Source organism: Helobdella robusta (genome assembly GCF_000326865.2).
Source record: "Helobdella robusta unplaced genomic scaffold HELROscaffold_16, whole genome shotgun sequence".
NCBI lineage: Eukaryota > Metazoa > Annelida > Clitellata > Rhynchobdellida > Glossiphoniidae > Helobdella > Helobdella robusta.
In genome coordinates, this window is record NW_008703893.1 from 2,841,396 (window position 1) to 2,856,395 (window position 15,000).

A 15,000-nucleotide genomic window follows, 5' to 3' on the forward strand; every position below is an offset into this window, starting at 1 on the left:
ATGATGATGATGGTGGTGGTGATTATGACGATGGTGGTGATGATGACGATGGTGGTGATGATGATGATGATGGTGGTGGTGATGATGACGATGATGACAGGTCTTATACGCCCCGAGACCAACGCAAGTCAAGCATACGAAAAAGTCCAGTTTCAATGCTAGAGCTGTTAGTGTATTCATTTATTTTTCTTCATTCATTCATTCATTCATTCATTCATTCATTCATTCATTCATTCATTCTTTCTTTCATTCATTCTTTCATACTCACCACACACACGCACACACTCACACACACATATACATATGCATACATACATCCATGCATACAAACATACACACACACACACACGCACAGAAACTGGATTCAACCAGCACGCTTCGGTTCCTACTCACAGAGCACAAAAGGGTATTACTATTATTCGTTTTATTGTTTTTAATATCATTATTATCGTCTTATTTTAAATATTTTCCGCCTTAATTCTTTCTTTCTCTCTCTCTCTATCTCACACTCTCTTTTTTCTTTTCTCTCTATATATTTACTCTGTCTATTCGTTGTTCATTTGTTCACACTGTCACACACACACACATGCAAACACACACACACACACACACACACACACACACACACACACACACACACACACACACACACTCACACACACGTACACAGTCGATGCCAGCCAATTACAGATTCACGTTGTACGACATAGGGCAGGTTATAAATAAACTGATGGGCGGTGGCTTCCAGGCTATTTATGGCAGGCGGAAATACCGCCTCTTGCATAATGCGGCTAAAAATAAGGTTGGGTAATTTTTTTCAACTTTTTCATTTGTTCGTTTATTTGTTTTTTTTTTATGATTCTTTCGTTCTTATGATCGTTTTAGCAAGCATTTTAATTATATTCATTAATTCGTTTGTGAGTTGTTTCAATTGATTATATATTCATCACATGTTTGTTCATTCACTCTCATCATTCATTCATTCATTCATTCACTCATTTATCTTATTTTTCATCTTTATCCAGCAAAGCTTCAGGTCCTCAGTAGCTTCCGGCACAACAGCAGCAGCTGGTGCAGCAACGACAGCTACTCTGCCAGCTACTTCCGATGAGTATGAGTTGTTGTTGTCGTCCGGATTCAAATATCCATACAGCGAGCTCATGATTTGGGCTGTCTTGTTACGCAGGCAAAAGATGGCGATGTTCATGTGGGAGAGAGGGGAGGAGTCACTTGCCAAGGTTGATTGTGATTGGCTGGCTGCTTTTCAGTGGTTGATATTGATTGGCTCGTTGCTCGTGAATACTTGATTGTCATTGGCTTGTTGCTTGTGTTTGCTTGATTGTCATTGGCTTGTTGCTTGTGTTTGCTTGATTGTCATTGGCTTGTTGCTTGTGTTTGCTTGATTGTCATTGGCTTGTTGCTTGTGCTTGCTTGATTGTCATTGGCCGCTGGTTGTTCAGTTGATTACGTTCTTTCAATGATTGATCATCATTATTATCACCAACACCATTATCATCATCATCGTCGTCATCATCATGATGACCAGTGCCTGGTTGCCGCCAAGTTGTACAAAGGAATGATAAAGGAATCGGAAGAAGATGAGTACGAGATTGATGTGGCTAATGAGATAAGACGATACCACTCGTTAGTTATTATTATACTTCTTCTTCTTTCTCATCACTGTCTAGACGACATCATCTCATTTGTCGTAATCATCACTGTCTAGACGACATCATCTCATTTGTCGTAATCATCACTGTCTAGACGACATCATCTCATTCGTCGTAATCATCACTGTCTAAACGACATCATCTCATTTGTCGTAATCATCACTGTCTAGACGACATCATCTCATTCGTCGTAATCATCACTGTCTAGACGACATCATCTCATTCGTCATAATCATCACTGTTTAGACGACATCATCTCATTCGTCATAATCATCACTGTCTAGACAATTCTTCGACATGGCGACCGAGCTATTAGACCATTGCTACAAGACGAATGAGGAACTATCGCAACTCCTACTGACGTACGAACTCAGCAACTGGAGTAATGAGACGTGTCTAAGTCTAGCCGTTGCTGGTATGTCTGTCTGTCTGTCTTCTTGTCTGTCTGTCTTCTTGTTTGTCTGCTTGTTTGTCTGTTGGATGATGCATTATTACCATCATAAAGATGGTAATAATGATGGTTAATAACGATGGCGATGATCATAACGACGATAAAGATGATTTATCATTACTATTATAGATCTTTCGTACATTGGTATATACCCACATACATACACACACAAAAACACACATACACATATATACACACGCACACAGAAACGCACAAAGACACACACATACATACACACACACAATAACATACACACACACACAAAAACATACACACAGACATGCATATACATACATATTTATAGGGTCGAACAAGTCGTTCATAGCCCACACGTGCTGTCAACTGCTGCTAACTCAGATGTGGATGGGTGGACTGAGAACTAGGAAATACCCCAGCCTTAAGGTGATGAGGATGATGATGAAGATGATGATGAGGAGGATGGTGATAATGAGGAAGATGATTATCATAATGATAACGAAGATGATGATGATAAAGAAGATGATGATGATAATAATGATTATGAAAACGACGATGATGATGATGATGATGTTTCATTCATTCATCCTTCCAGGTGATTTTCGGCATCCTCTGCTTTCCATCCATCCTGTTCTTCAGTTACAGAAGTAGGGAGGAGCTGGAGATGATGCCTCAAACGCAAGTCGGTTGGATGGATGGATGGATGGATAAATGAGTGAAGAAATGAACGAATGAATATGTGATTAGATAGATGAATGAATGAGTGAGTGAACGAATGAGTGAACGAATGAGTGAATGATCGAATCCACAGGATGTTCACGAGCACTACAGCGATGTCGATTCCACCGATTCCGATTCGGATCTGACCGACACTGAAAATGCAGCCATTCTACAGGTATCATCATCATCATCATGGCCATCATAATCATAATCGTCACCATCCTTACCATCATCATCGCCACCACCACTCAGACGCTGCAGCAGCAGCAGCAGCAGCTTCAGCACTTGCAGATACCCAACGTCATAGTAGACGTACCAGACACTCCGGTAAAGATAGCGCCATCGTCGGCTGTGGCAGTGACCACAGCAGCCGCTGGTGGCCAAGCAACGTCAGCTGTCAATTCAGTCGCCGTCTCTACGACTGCTTCCGTCAATTCTACTGATGCCGCTATAGGGAAGAACGCCTCGCCTTCTGTCTCCGTGCTACAGGTTTGTTTACTACTATTATTATTATTGTTATTATTGTTGTTGTTGTTATTGTTATTTGTAATTGTTGTTCCTGATAGCATCAGAGGTCACAGCGGACTAGGTTCGGCCAGTTATCCAGGTCAAGATCCAAAAGACATCATAGGTTCGTACGTTCGTTCTGTCGTTCGTTCGTTCGTTCATTCGATCCGCTCATTCTTTCATTCATTCACTCACTCGTTCAACTTTTCATTCTTTTTTGATAGATTTATCATTCATTCATTTATTTATCCGTTTGTTCGTTCATACATTCGTTCGTTCCTATCGTATTTTTTTTATTGCTTGTTAATTCGTTCTTCATTATAATCAGGTCAAGGTCGAACCTGAACGACATGCCCTTCCAGAAAGAGGTCATTGCCCCAATTATTGACTCCGGAAAGCGCAGCCAACTTCACATAACGAGCAAGATCGTTGAATTTTACACGGCACCTATCACTAAGTTTTGGCTTCACGCCGTAAGTACTTTTGCCATTTATATTAGTCTTGTTAAAAGATCAGTAACAGTAGAGGAAAATTTCGACCAATTACACTGCTTATTGGATATTCTTATTCATTTTTTCGACCAATCAGATCAGTTATTGCTAAATTTTGTTCATATTTACTAGCAGCCAGATCAATTATTGCTTAATTGTATTCATAATTTGCTTTAATCAGATCAACTGCATCATAATTGTAATTATAATTTCGACCAATCAGATCGGTTATTGCATATTTCTACTCATCTTCATCTACATGGTCCTCCAATCAACGCCAGTCTTCTTTCCGAGCTATATTGAATGGTACATATTTGCCTACATGTGTGGTCTGACATTGGAGAAAATAAGAGAGGTGAGTAATGATGATGATGACGATGACGACGATGGTTGTGATGATGATGACGATATTATAGTTGATGGTAATGATTAGGTTTATATTTTAAAAACATACATTCGTTCGAACATACACAACGCACACACACATGATGACACACGCAAAAAACTCACACAAACAAACACACACTAACAAATACACAAACATACAAACAAACAAACAAACAGTTCATAACAAGCGAAGCAACGAAAATCAAACAAAAAATCCACATCTTCTTCTACGACCTATGGAACTTACTGGACATGATGTCCATCTGCCTCTTTTTTACTGGCTTCGTCATAAGGTTCTCACCAAGTTTAATTAGCAGCGCCAGGGCTTTTTTTTGCCTGACCGTCAGCGTCTGCATCATCAGGGTGGTCGACTTTTTCGTCATCAGTCCAAGGCTGGGTCCTGTGGTTCATACCACTGGCAAGATGGTTGGTTTTGAGATGTTTGTTTGTTGTTGTTGTTTGTTTGTTTGTTGTTGTTTGTTTGTTTGTTTGTTTGTCGTTGTTTGTTTGTTGACGATGTTTGTTGGGCTTATGAACATTTCTTAAAAAGGAAGTCAAATTTTCTCAAACCTGATCATTACCGAAACGAAAATTGAAAGTCAAAAAAAATTTTTTTAGAAATAAATTCCAAAAAAAACAAAAACGAAACTTAACAGTTGAAGGAGTTCCTGAGCCTGCTCTCGCTGATCCTTGTCTCAATGGTGGCATTTGGAACCTTCCGACAGAGCCTCTGGTTCCCTGACAACGATTTTGAGTGGGAGTCTGTACGTGAGATATTCCTGAAGCCGTACTTCATGCTATACGGAGAAGTCTACCACGAAATCGTCTGGCGTGAGTTTTTTGGCGGTTTTTTTTGTAATTATAATTATCATAATTATGATATTATTTTTATGATATTATTGTATATTATTATTATTATTATGATTAGCGGATTGTGTCGACAACGTGACGTCACCAGATGATTTTAAATGCGTGTCCGGGCGATGGTTGGTGCCAGTTGCACTGTCCATCTATCTGGCCGTTGGCATTATCGTCCTACTGAGTCTCGTTATTGCCGTTTTCAAGTTAGTTTGCGCGCGTGTGTTTGTTTGTGTGTTTGTTTGTTTGTGTTTGTGTGAGTTTGGTGTTATTGTGTATGTGATTGTATGTGTGTTTGGTGTTATTGAATATGTGTGTGTTTGGTGTTATTGTTTTTGTTGTTTTTCCTGGTTTTTATCGTTTGTCGTCTGCTTTTTATTCGGAATCATGATGATTGATTGTCATCATCATCATCATTTTCAATCACTTCCTGTCTTTAATTTTATATCCGTAATTCTCTAATAACCACACCTACAAATACCTTCACTCACGTTCACACACACACACCACACACACACACACACGTACACACACACACACGTACACACACACACAAACACACACACACACACACAAACACACACACACACACACGTACGTACACACACACATAACAGTGGCATATTCATGAAAGCCTACCTACAATCAAACATTGTGTGGAAGTTTCAAAGATACGTATTGGTTATAGAATACGAAGCCAGACCCATACTACCATCTCCGTTCATCATCATCAGTCATATCATCATGGCCATTCGCTTTGTCGTCCAGAGGTGCATTAATAAGAGGAAGAGATTTGATCAAGGCTTGAGTTAGTAACTCATTCATTCCTTCATTCATTCATTCATTCATTCATTCATGCATTCATTCATTCACTCATTTCATTCCTTCAATCCGTCAAGAGGTTTTCCTGCACGAGGAAGACTTGGAAAAGTTGCATGACTTTGAGGAGGAGTGCATGGAGTTGTATCACAGGGAGAAGTCGCAACTGGCCTCTAATACTAATGACTACTTCATCAAACAGACTGTCGACAAGTTCGTGTGTGTGTGTGTGTTATTGATTGATTAATTGAGTGAGTGAGTGAGTGAGTGAGTGAATGAGTGAGTAAGTGAGTGAGTGAGTGAGCGAGTGAGTGAGTGAGTAAGCGAGTGAGCGTTCGACCGACTGACAGACTGACCGATTGATTAAGCCTAACACTAACATCAACACAACACTAACCTCAAAATCGAAGGCTAGAGAAAGCATCGAATCGTTTGGACGACATTCAGCAGAAGGAAAACTCAATCAGTCAGTGTCTTCTCATGATGGAGCTGCATCTCAGCCGCATAGAAGAAGTTGCCCTCGCCACCTCAACGTCTCTTTGGTCGCTTCAGCAGCAGTTTTTAATGGTGCAGCAGCAGCAACAACAGCCTGCTGATTTGAAGCAAGAAGTACAACACGAACCACAACAACGCGATAGCATCATTTCAACTCGAATGTCGACTCCCATTTCACCGTTCGATCTTCAGAATTTAACCGGACCAAAACAAATTCAAACTACAATACCACAAATTAAAATATCGACCGCCAACGAAACCAACGATCCTAAATTAACTCGAACCATTTCCGCCTCGCAAACGTCCCCAAGTAAGGCAGCGACCGACCAGCCACAGACCGCCACACCGACCAGCAGCAGTTCATCAAATTTCAGACTAAGAAGAAGCACTAAGGGCGGTACTACTACTGCTTCCAGTGTCGGTAAAAATGTCGGTAACCGGTCCAGCACTGCCAGTGCAGGCGGTCGAGTCGATGCCACTGGTAACAACAACAACAATTATAATAATAACATTGTCATGCCAACCAGCAGTCGAAGGAACCGGTCCTACAGTGACTACGTTGAATCGTTGAGTGACGACAGACTGGAATCACTATCGAGGATTCCTACGTTATATAGGAATGCCGAACAGAAATATTCTTCGTTCTATCCGGTCAATCGATTCGTGGAGCTGCACCCATCCGATCGACCCCCGCAAAGCCAGCAGCCATCATCGTCCAGTAAGCTTGATGCCAAGTTACGATTTCTACAGCAGCAACAACAGCAGCCACTGAGTCCACAACTCGTTCATTTATTGCCGTATGCGCAGCAGCAGCAGCAGCATCCACTGCAGCAGCTGCAAGAAGAACCTCATCCTACCTATCCAGTGGCTTCTAGTTCATTCCATCAAGCGCTTCCATCCTACTCGTTCATGAAACCGCCCTTCAGTCACTACCCGACCGATTGCGCCAGCTGGAAGAAGTACGCACACTTCCCTCTCACCCCGATAGTCACACCGATGCGAGTCGAGTACACGAGCATCACCGACGACATCGACACATCGTCCTTCCTCTTGAACGATTCCAGCCAGAGTCCTCCAGACACACCGCCCCCCTACTCCATCCCGCAAACCAAATTGTCTTCCACGTCCACCGGGCCATCTGCAGCCACCCCTTCGTTCATCTGGCCGGGTGGTCGCATCAAGTCCGGCAATGTTGTTGGCGCCAGCAAGCGAGGCAAGAAGAAGAAGATCCGTTCGACACCTCCCGGCAGAAGGTTCAGCTCAGGATCGACCGTTAAGAGCGGCCGGGAAACTGACAGATTGAAGGAGGCCGAAGAAAATGTGAACGAGCAGTTGAAGACGGTCGTGAAACGTCGAATGAGGCAGATGTCGCTAACCGAACCAGACAACGAGTATGCTAATTTGGCCAAGTACGCTCTGGAGACAATCGAATTTCCTGAAGAGGAGGAGGAGATTGATTTCGATGACGAGGACGAGTGTGAGGATGAGTTCGATCCGGATTGTGATGCATGCAGGTTGAGGTGGAAAGCTCGAGGAAGAGACACTGAGGACAACAAGTCAGTCGAAAATTCTCTCCTCAAGACCAGCAAAATTCCCCTCTGCAAGTCCAATGATGACATAAGAAACACAACCGAGTCACGTGCAGGGCCAACTGTTTCTGCTGTGAAATTGCGTCATAATCATCACCACCATCACGATCCTCATCACCATCTTCGTCGTCGCCATCAGAAGTACAACGAAGATGGAAGCACGGTTGAAGTGATCGCTGGGGGCCACCGAAGCAGCGGTCGGGGCGGCAAACTGAAAAGTGTAAGATCTGAACCATCCATGGCTCTGCCCGATCTGGGGTCTGCAATCCGCGGTGTATCTAATAACCTCATCACGTTGAAGGAAGGAACGAAGGAGGAGGAGGAAGAAGAAGAAAAGTTGATGCTGAAGTTGAAGAAGAAATCGTGTGCGGATAGCACGGCGACCACTGTTGTTGTTGAGTCCGCTGATGAAGATGAGGATCGTGGTGAGAAAGTTAACGATGTCTGCGATCACTCACTTACTAACACTCGATTCATTATCGGTGGTGGCTGTAGCGGCGACACCGCCTACAAAGATTCGATATCGAGTAATCCTACCGAGTTTATCGACTCATCTCCATCGAGGTTGTTGATTGAAGATGAGTTTAATGGCATTGAGATGGTGATGCTCTCTCACTGCTCGAGCGATCAACAACCGCAGCAACATCAATCCTCGCCTAAGGAACAATCTCAACAACAACAACAACAACAACATCGTCGTCGGTTATCATTTGGCCCAGCACAGCAACAACAAACACAACAACCGCAAAACAGACTTTCGTTTAGTTTTGTGCAACAACATCAGCAGCAGCAGCAGCAACTTCAACAGCAACATCAAGAGGAAGAAATGAGGTTGCTAGCCAACGCAAATTCTCCTATAATCACCGATACTATTATATTTGACCCTATCGTTGACGATCATTCTACAGCTTAAGTAAATGAATGAATAGATGAATGAATGAGTGAATGAATGAATGAATGAGTGGATGAATGAATGAACAAACAGATGGAAGAAAGAAATTTTAATTGTGTAACCGGGCATAACATTTTGTTTAGTTGTTGTCTTTTTGTTGATGTCTCCGATCGGATGTGGAAGAAGAAAATCTGAATTGATGCTACCATTGTATTGCACTCTATTACATCATCGTTATTACATTACATTTTTATGACATCATTACCGTAATTACATGCTGTTTTATAATTTAGCCTAAGCGGTTTCTCTTGAAATTATTGATTTTTTTTGCCAATAATTCTTGATAATGATGTTGTGATGAAATGGCCATGATGATGATGATGATGATGATGATGATGATGATGATGATGATGATGATGATGATGATGATGACGATGATGATGATGATGATGCAAACAAAATGGTTACGATAATGATGATAATGATGATGACGAAATGATGATAATGACGAAATGATGATGATGATTGTATAGTTAATAAAGTTAGGTCATCTGCTAAATAAGTCTAGAAGCTGATAATTTTATTACGATGGGAATGATAGAGTTATTATTATTATTATTGCTATTATGATTATTATTATTATGATAATGATGTAACAAACGAACGAACAGACAGACAAACAATCAAACAAACTAAAACTAACTAACTAAAAAACGAACGAACCAAAAAAACTGAAAATTTTTTGTCAGAGTTTTATCGACTTTTTTCCTATTTAAATTTTGATTTTAACTGCAAAACCATGTTCACTGTTGTTAAAATTTTTTAATAATAATTTGATAATTTATTTAATTAATTAATTGATTAATAGGACATTGACTCTTTGTTTTACCAATGAAACCGTTGATGTTAAGTTCTTTTTGGATTTCCACTATAACATGAGTGGATTTTTTGTTTGAAAGTGTGTTTTTCATTTGCTGTTTGTATGTATGTTTGTTTGTTTAGATATGTGTGTATGTATGTTTGTATGTATGTTAGTTTGTTTAGATATGTGTGTGTGTGTGTCTGTTTGTCTGTGTGTTTATCTTCCTTCATTTTCATTGTGAAACTCAAAAAAACCCGGACAATTATGTGATTCTTTCCTAATTTGAATTGAAATAAAAAGTTAAAAAGGTATTTATATTAACGCGTGTATATATATATATGTATATATATATATATATATATATATATATATATAATAACATTATTATTCTTTATTTATTTAATAAAATACTATTGTCCTAATATATATATATATATATATATATATATATATATATATATATATATATATATATATATATATATATATATATATAACAACATTATTATTCTTTCTTTATTTAATAAAATACTATTGTCCTAAATAAAGGGCTGGGCAGATGTTGATAATGATCTTAGGAGATGAAATGCGTTATTATTATTTTCATTATTATTCATATTTTTTTATATTTTTATTATTCATATTATTCTTTATATTATTATTATTATTATTATTATCATGTATATCTATGTTAAATTCTTATCGTTTTGTTGCAGATTAATTTCACCTCATTTGTATTATATACGAGCTGTGTAATATTTATGTATGTATTTATGTATAATGTGTCTTTATTATTTTTTTTATATTATTTCGTTTATTATTTATTATTATTATTTATTTATTAGTTTGAAATAATTAATTTGCTTACATTTTCACCCAATCGATGAATGAACGAATGAATAAATTAGTAAAAAAAAATGAACGAATGGAAAAACCGATTAGTATTGTTGTGTTTTTCTTTCTGCTATTCACGAAATCAAGCTGGCGATCCGTGTCCATCCGGCAGTTCTCCGTAAGAGATAATCAAACCCCTGCTCAAAATCAGATGTTTTAAGAGCTATGATGAATTTCTCGCTAATCAAACTCAACAAGAATTGTTCTGGAAGGAAATAAGATTCATGGCGTTAAGGGATATTGAACTATTACAATAAAGGCTTTCTAAAATAATCGTAAATTTTTTTGACCGAATCAAGCATCTACATGTGTGGGTGTATGTACATGCTAGATCCCCAAGCAGAGAAGATTTTTCTAAACCGCCTGCATCCGCAGAGTTCACGCCCGCAACCGTAACACGGTGGCCGAGTCCACAAGAATTAATTTTCTTTTTTTTTGATGACGTCATTTGCCCATCCAATTTTACAAGTTTTATTTGATGTTTTTTAATTAGCCAGTCACAAAAACCATCGTCGGCATCGCAATGAAATCAAATTGAGAATTTTTAAAATTTTTGAAAAAAGTATCTTTATTCATTTTAAGATACCACTTTGTTCAATAAGATACTGTTTGATACTGTACTTTCAATTAATCAGTCACTCAACAACAACAAATCTTTGATGTGTTTTTGTCAAATCAAAAACATCATGTATGTGATTATGTGTGTGCTTATGTATGTGAGAATGTTAGAAGGAATGTATGTGTGAATGTTTGTATATATATTTCTCTCTCTATCTCAATCTCCCTCAGTATCTTCCCTTTCATTCTTTTTTCTTTCCTGCTCTCTCTTTCTATTTCTCTCTTTCTCTCTCTCTCTCTCTCTCTCTTTCTCCCTCTCAGCAACTATCACCAGGAGATACATTAGAGAGCAAAAATGTAAACATGTAAGAAGTAGGAATGAGATGATAGTAGAAAAAAAATAATTCGCGTTCATCATTCATTATTCTTGCTGACTTGTGCCGCACAAAACAATAATAATAATGAAAATTACTATTATTATTATTATGAATATTATTATTTTTATTATACTTTACTTTTGAAATTAACAGTGTAACGGATTTTTACCACTGTGATTAGAGAAATTTTGGACAAGAGGATGAGCCCAGGAAAAACTGTACTCGTTCGTTCATTTGTTCGTTCATTCATTCGTTCGTTCATTCATTTATTCATTCATTCATCAATTCATTCATCTATTCTTTCATTCATTTGTATGTTCGTTCGTTTGTTCATACATTCATTCGTTCATTCATTTATTCATTCATTCATCAATTCATTCATCTATTCTTTCATTCATTTGTATGTTCGTTCGTTTGTTCATACATTCATTCGTTTGTTTGTTCCTCACACCATCTGTAATAGGATACAAATTAAGCATTATTCTTATGTAATGTATATTGTAGTAGTAGTAGTAGGAGTAGTAGTAGTAGTAGTAGTAGTAGTAGTAGTAGTAGTAGTAGTAGTAGTAGTAGTGGTAGTAGTATATTACACTTTCTTTGTGTTCAAGTGTTCTGCCTGTTATTATTATTATTATTGTTATTATTATATTTTCGTGTATGTAATTTTTCATGTCTTTGTTCGTCTTTGTTCGCGCGATTTTATTCTTCGTCTCTTTTCTCTAGACAACTTTTCAGCATTATCATTCGCATATGTTTTTTATAAATCAAGAAAAATCATCAACACCGTCATCATTATCACCATCAGCATCATCACCATCATCATCATAATCGTCATCATCATCACCATCGTCATTTATCTAGAGCATCATTTTCCGGAAAAACAAAAAGAATATAAACCAAAAAAAATAATTTCATCTAACGTCTTAAAATTTCTTACAAAATTACAAAAAGCCGATAAATGATGAGGACCAAGATGATGATGATGGCGACGATGACTATGATGATGATTCTGTTGCTGCTGCTGATGATGATGATGAGGACGAGGATGATGATGATAATGATGATAACGAAAATTTTCTATTTATAAAGCAACAAAATCATTTTTTAAAACAATTAATCAACGAAAAAGTCTATTGCTCTGCTTCAGGTAATTGGAGAAAAATGAATAATAATAAATAATAATTATGATAATAATAATAATAAAAAAAATTAATAATAATAATAATAATAATGATTATGATAATAATAATAATGTTTCTTACTTAATACCATTGAAATGGATTTTTTCATTATCGCAACGATTAACAGTGAAGATGGTGATGATGATGATGATGATCGGATGATGATGATGATGTTTTGTTGATTACATTAATATTATTAATAATAATAAAAATAATAATAATTAACAGCAATAATAATTATATCAATTCTAATTTGATAATATACTAATATAAAAAATATATATAAATCTTGTAAAATCGAACCAGTACAGAAAACAATAATAATAATATGAACAATTATAACAATAATAATAATAATTATTATTATTATTAAAATTATTATTAATATTAGATTAATATGATATAATAATTTTATAAAATAAAACATAAAAATGTGAAAAATCAGTTAAAAAGATAATTTAACAATTAGTAAATAATTACTAATAATATCGTCACCGATGCTAAAATTAATACTACCAACAACAATAATAACAATAATAATAAGTCATAATTAACAACAATAATAATAAAAATTATAATAATACAATAATTATAAATAATAATAATAATGATAATAGTGAAACGTTCATATGTTCATTTCTGAGCAGGACCGGCCATAACTTTTTTGATGAATTCTGAAAATATAATATTGTCAATTAATTATTTTCTTCATTATTATTATTATTATTATTATTATTATTGTTATTATTATAATTATTATGATAATTATAATTGTAATTATGATAACTATAATTGTAATTATGGGCAGTAAGTACCTTCATACTTAACATTTCCGTCTAGATCTTCTTCAGTGTTTGTGTACCTTAATATGAGGTCCACCTCTGAGTCTGTCAATCTCTCGCCTAATTTTAGTGGATGGATGGATGGAGAGAATGAGTATGAATGGATGGAGAGAGAAGGAGTATGGATGGAGAGAGATAGAGACCCTAATCTACATTTAAACACTCCAACACCAAAATCAAACAATCACAAGTCAAATCCTGACAAAAAAATACAAACTCAAAGACAATTTCTTATCAAATTCAAGCCAAGCCACAAAAAATTCAAATTTTCAAACTTCAAACCCCAGGACCTAGGTTAGTGAGAATTTGCCTCAGTTCGGCCATAGCCATGTAGCCTTGACCTTCTCGGTCGAAAGTTTTGAAGGCTTCCATGAAATCTGCAAAAGTCCCCACATCTTTCTCCTCGCTCAGAGATTTGTAGACGGGCAGAATTTCTTCGAATTTGTACTGTTTTTCGCCTATGACAAATTTGGTAGTGGCGATTGTTGGTTGGTTATTACAAACATACACACACATGTGCACACCACACATACGTACACACACACACACACGTACACATACATACGTACCAGCATATAGATACATTACATACACAAAATATTTGAACGAATTTGGGTACACATACATGAATTCTTACATACGTACGCACATATTTTGCATACATACAAACACACAAACATACATACATACATACAAACAGACATACAAACGTACATACATATAAACAAACATACATACAAACATGGATACACACGTACGTACATTCATATTGAATCGTGTGATAAAAATTTATTAAGCAGCAAATTTGATAAGATGAGATTTAGGGTGTAGAGTTGGAGGTTTTTGTTGTAAACAAATGTTATTATTGTTGCTACTATAACAGTAATAATAACAATAACTATTATTATAATTATTATTTACACAATAAATATCATTTATTTCACCATAAATATTATTAATTTTCTAATTTTTCATTATTTACTCACATGGTTTTTTGCACTGTTATTTACGAAAATTTTTAGTCTAATGTATGTGGCTATGTTTGTTTTTATGTTTTATTGTTTATTTGTATGTCTGTATGTATGTTTGTTTTTTTGTGTATATGTATGTATGTGTGAATGTTTGTTTGTATGTATGTAAAAACTCGAACATAGCGAGCAGTCAGCGAGAGTCTTCGGTGGAAGAGTTTCCGTCAAGGAGTGACTCACCCGTTTAACTTACTGACACCCTCGAGAAACAGAGCCACATCCAGAGATCAGTTGGATGTCTCTTGCTGAGCAAACGAGTTGCCTCGCTTTGAAATCACAATCTTTTAGACTGAAAAATTGTGCAGGCGTGCCAGACAGTTCAGATGTAAACGTATCACGATGTGAGTTATATCGACGAGCCAAGTACCACGCTAAGCCGAATCTGGGAGTGTTGAGCAATCGG

At 36.8% G+C, this 15,000-nt stretch overlaps 2 protein-coding genes across 2 annotated transcripts in view; one reads left to right on the forward strand and one right to left on the reverse strand.

Moving 5' to 3' along the window:
• The window catches only part of HELRODRAFT_169845 (hypothetical protein), a gene marked incomplete at both ends in the record, with an annotated part of 16,828 nt that extends 7,952 nt beyond the window's left edge, over positions 1 to 8,876 (forward strand). Inside the window, 19 exons of the mRNA XM_009015652.1 lie at positions 101 to 166; positions 356 to 406; positions 671 to 802; positions 1,026 to 1,238; positions 1,547 to 1,644; positions 1,955 to 2,085; positions 2,426 to 2,523; positions 2,693 to 2,779; positions 2,909 to 2,992; positions 3,070 to 3,306; positions 3,384 to 3,448; positions 3,653 to 3,797; positions 4,039 to 4,170; positions 4,380 to 4,628; positions 4,859 to 5,033; positions 5,131 to 5,266; positions 5,678 to 5,868; positions 5,960 to 6,092; positions 6,290 to 8,876. Coding sequence (XP_009013900.1) covers positions 101 to 166; positions 356 to 406; positions 671 to 802; positions 1,026 to 1,238; positions 1,547 to 1,644; positions 1,955 to 2,085; positions 2,426 to 2,523; positions 2,693 to 2,779; positions 2,909 to 2,992; positions 3,070 to 3,306; positions 3,384 to 3,448; positions 3,653 to 3,797; positions 4,039 to 4,170; positions 4,380 to 4,628; positions 4,859 to 5,033; positions 5,131 to 5,266; positions 5,678 to 5,868; positions 5,960 to 6,092; positions 6,290 to 8,876 — 5,010 coding nt within the window. The remainder of the gene's footprint in view (positions 1 to 100; positions 167 to 355; positions 407 to 670; positions 803 to 1,025; positions 1,239 to 1,546; positions 1,645 to 1,954; positions 2,086 to 2,425; positions 2,524 to 2,692; positions 2,780 to 2,908; positions 2,993 to 3,069; positions 3,307 to 3,383; positions 3,449 to 3,652; positions 3,798 to 4,038; positions 4,171 to 4,379; positions 4,629 to 4,858; positions 5,034 to 5,130; positions 5,267 to 5,677; positions 5,869 to 5,959; positions 6,093 to 6,289) is intronic.
• A 4,484-nt stretch (positions 8,877 to 13,360) lies between these two features.
• Positions 13,361 to 15,000, reverse strand: part of HELRODRAFT_75335 (hypothetical protein) — a gene marked incomplete at both ends in the record, with an annotated part of 6,597 nt that continues 4,957 nt past the window's right edge. The window contains 3 exons of the mRNA XM_009015653.1: positions 13,361 to 13,401; positions 13,543 to 13,629; positions 13,860 to 14,027. Coding sequence (XP_009013901.1) covers positions 13,361 to 13,401; positions 13,543 to 13,629; positions 13,860 to 14,027 — 296 coding nt within the window. The remainder of the gene's footprint in view (positions 13,402 to 13,542; positions 13,630 to 13,859; positions 14,028 to 15,000) is intronic.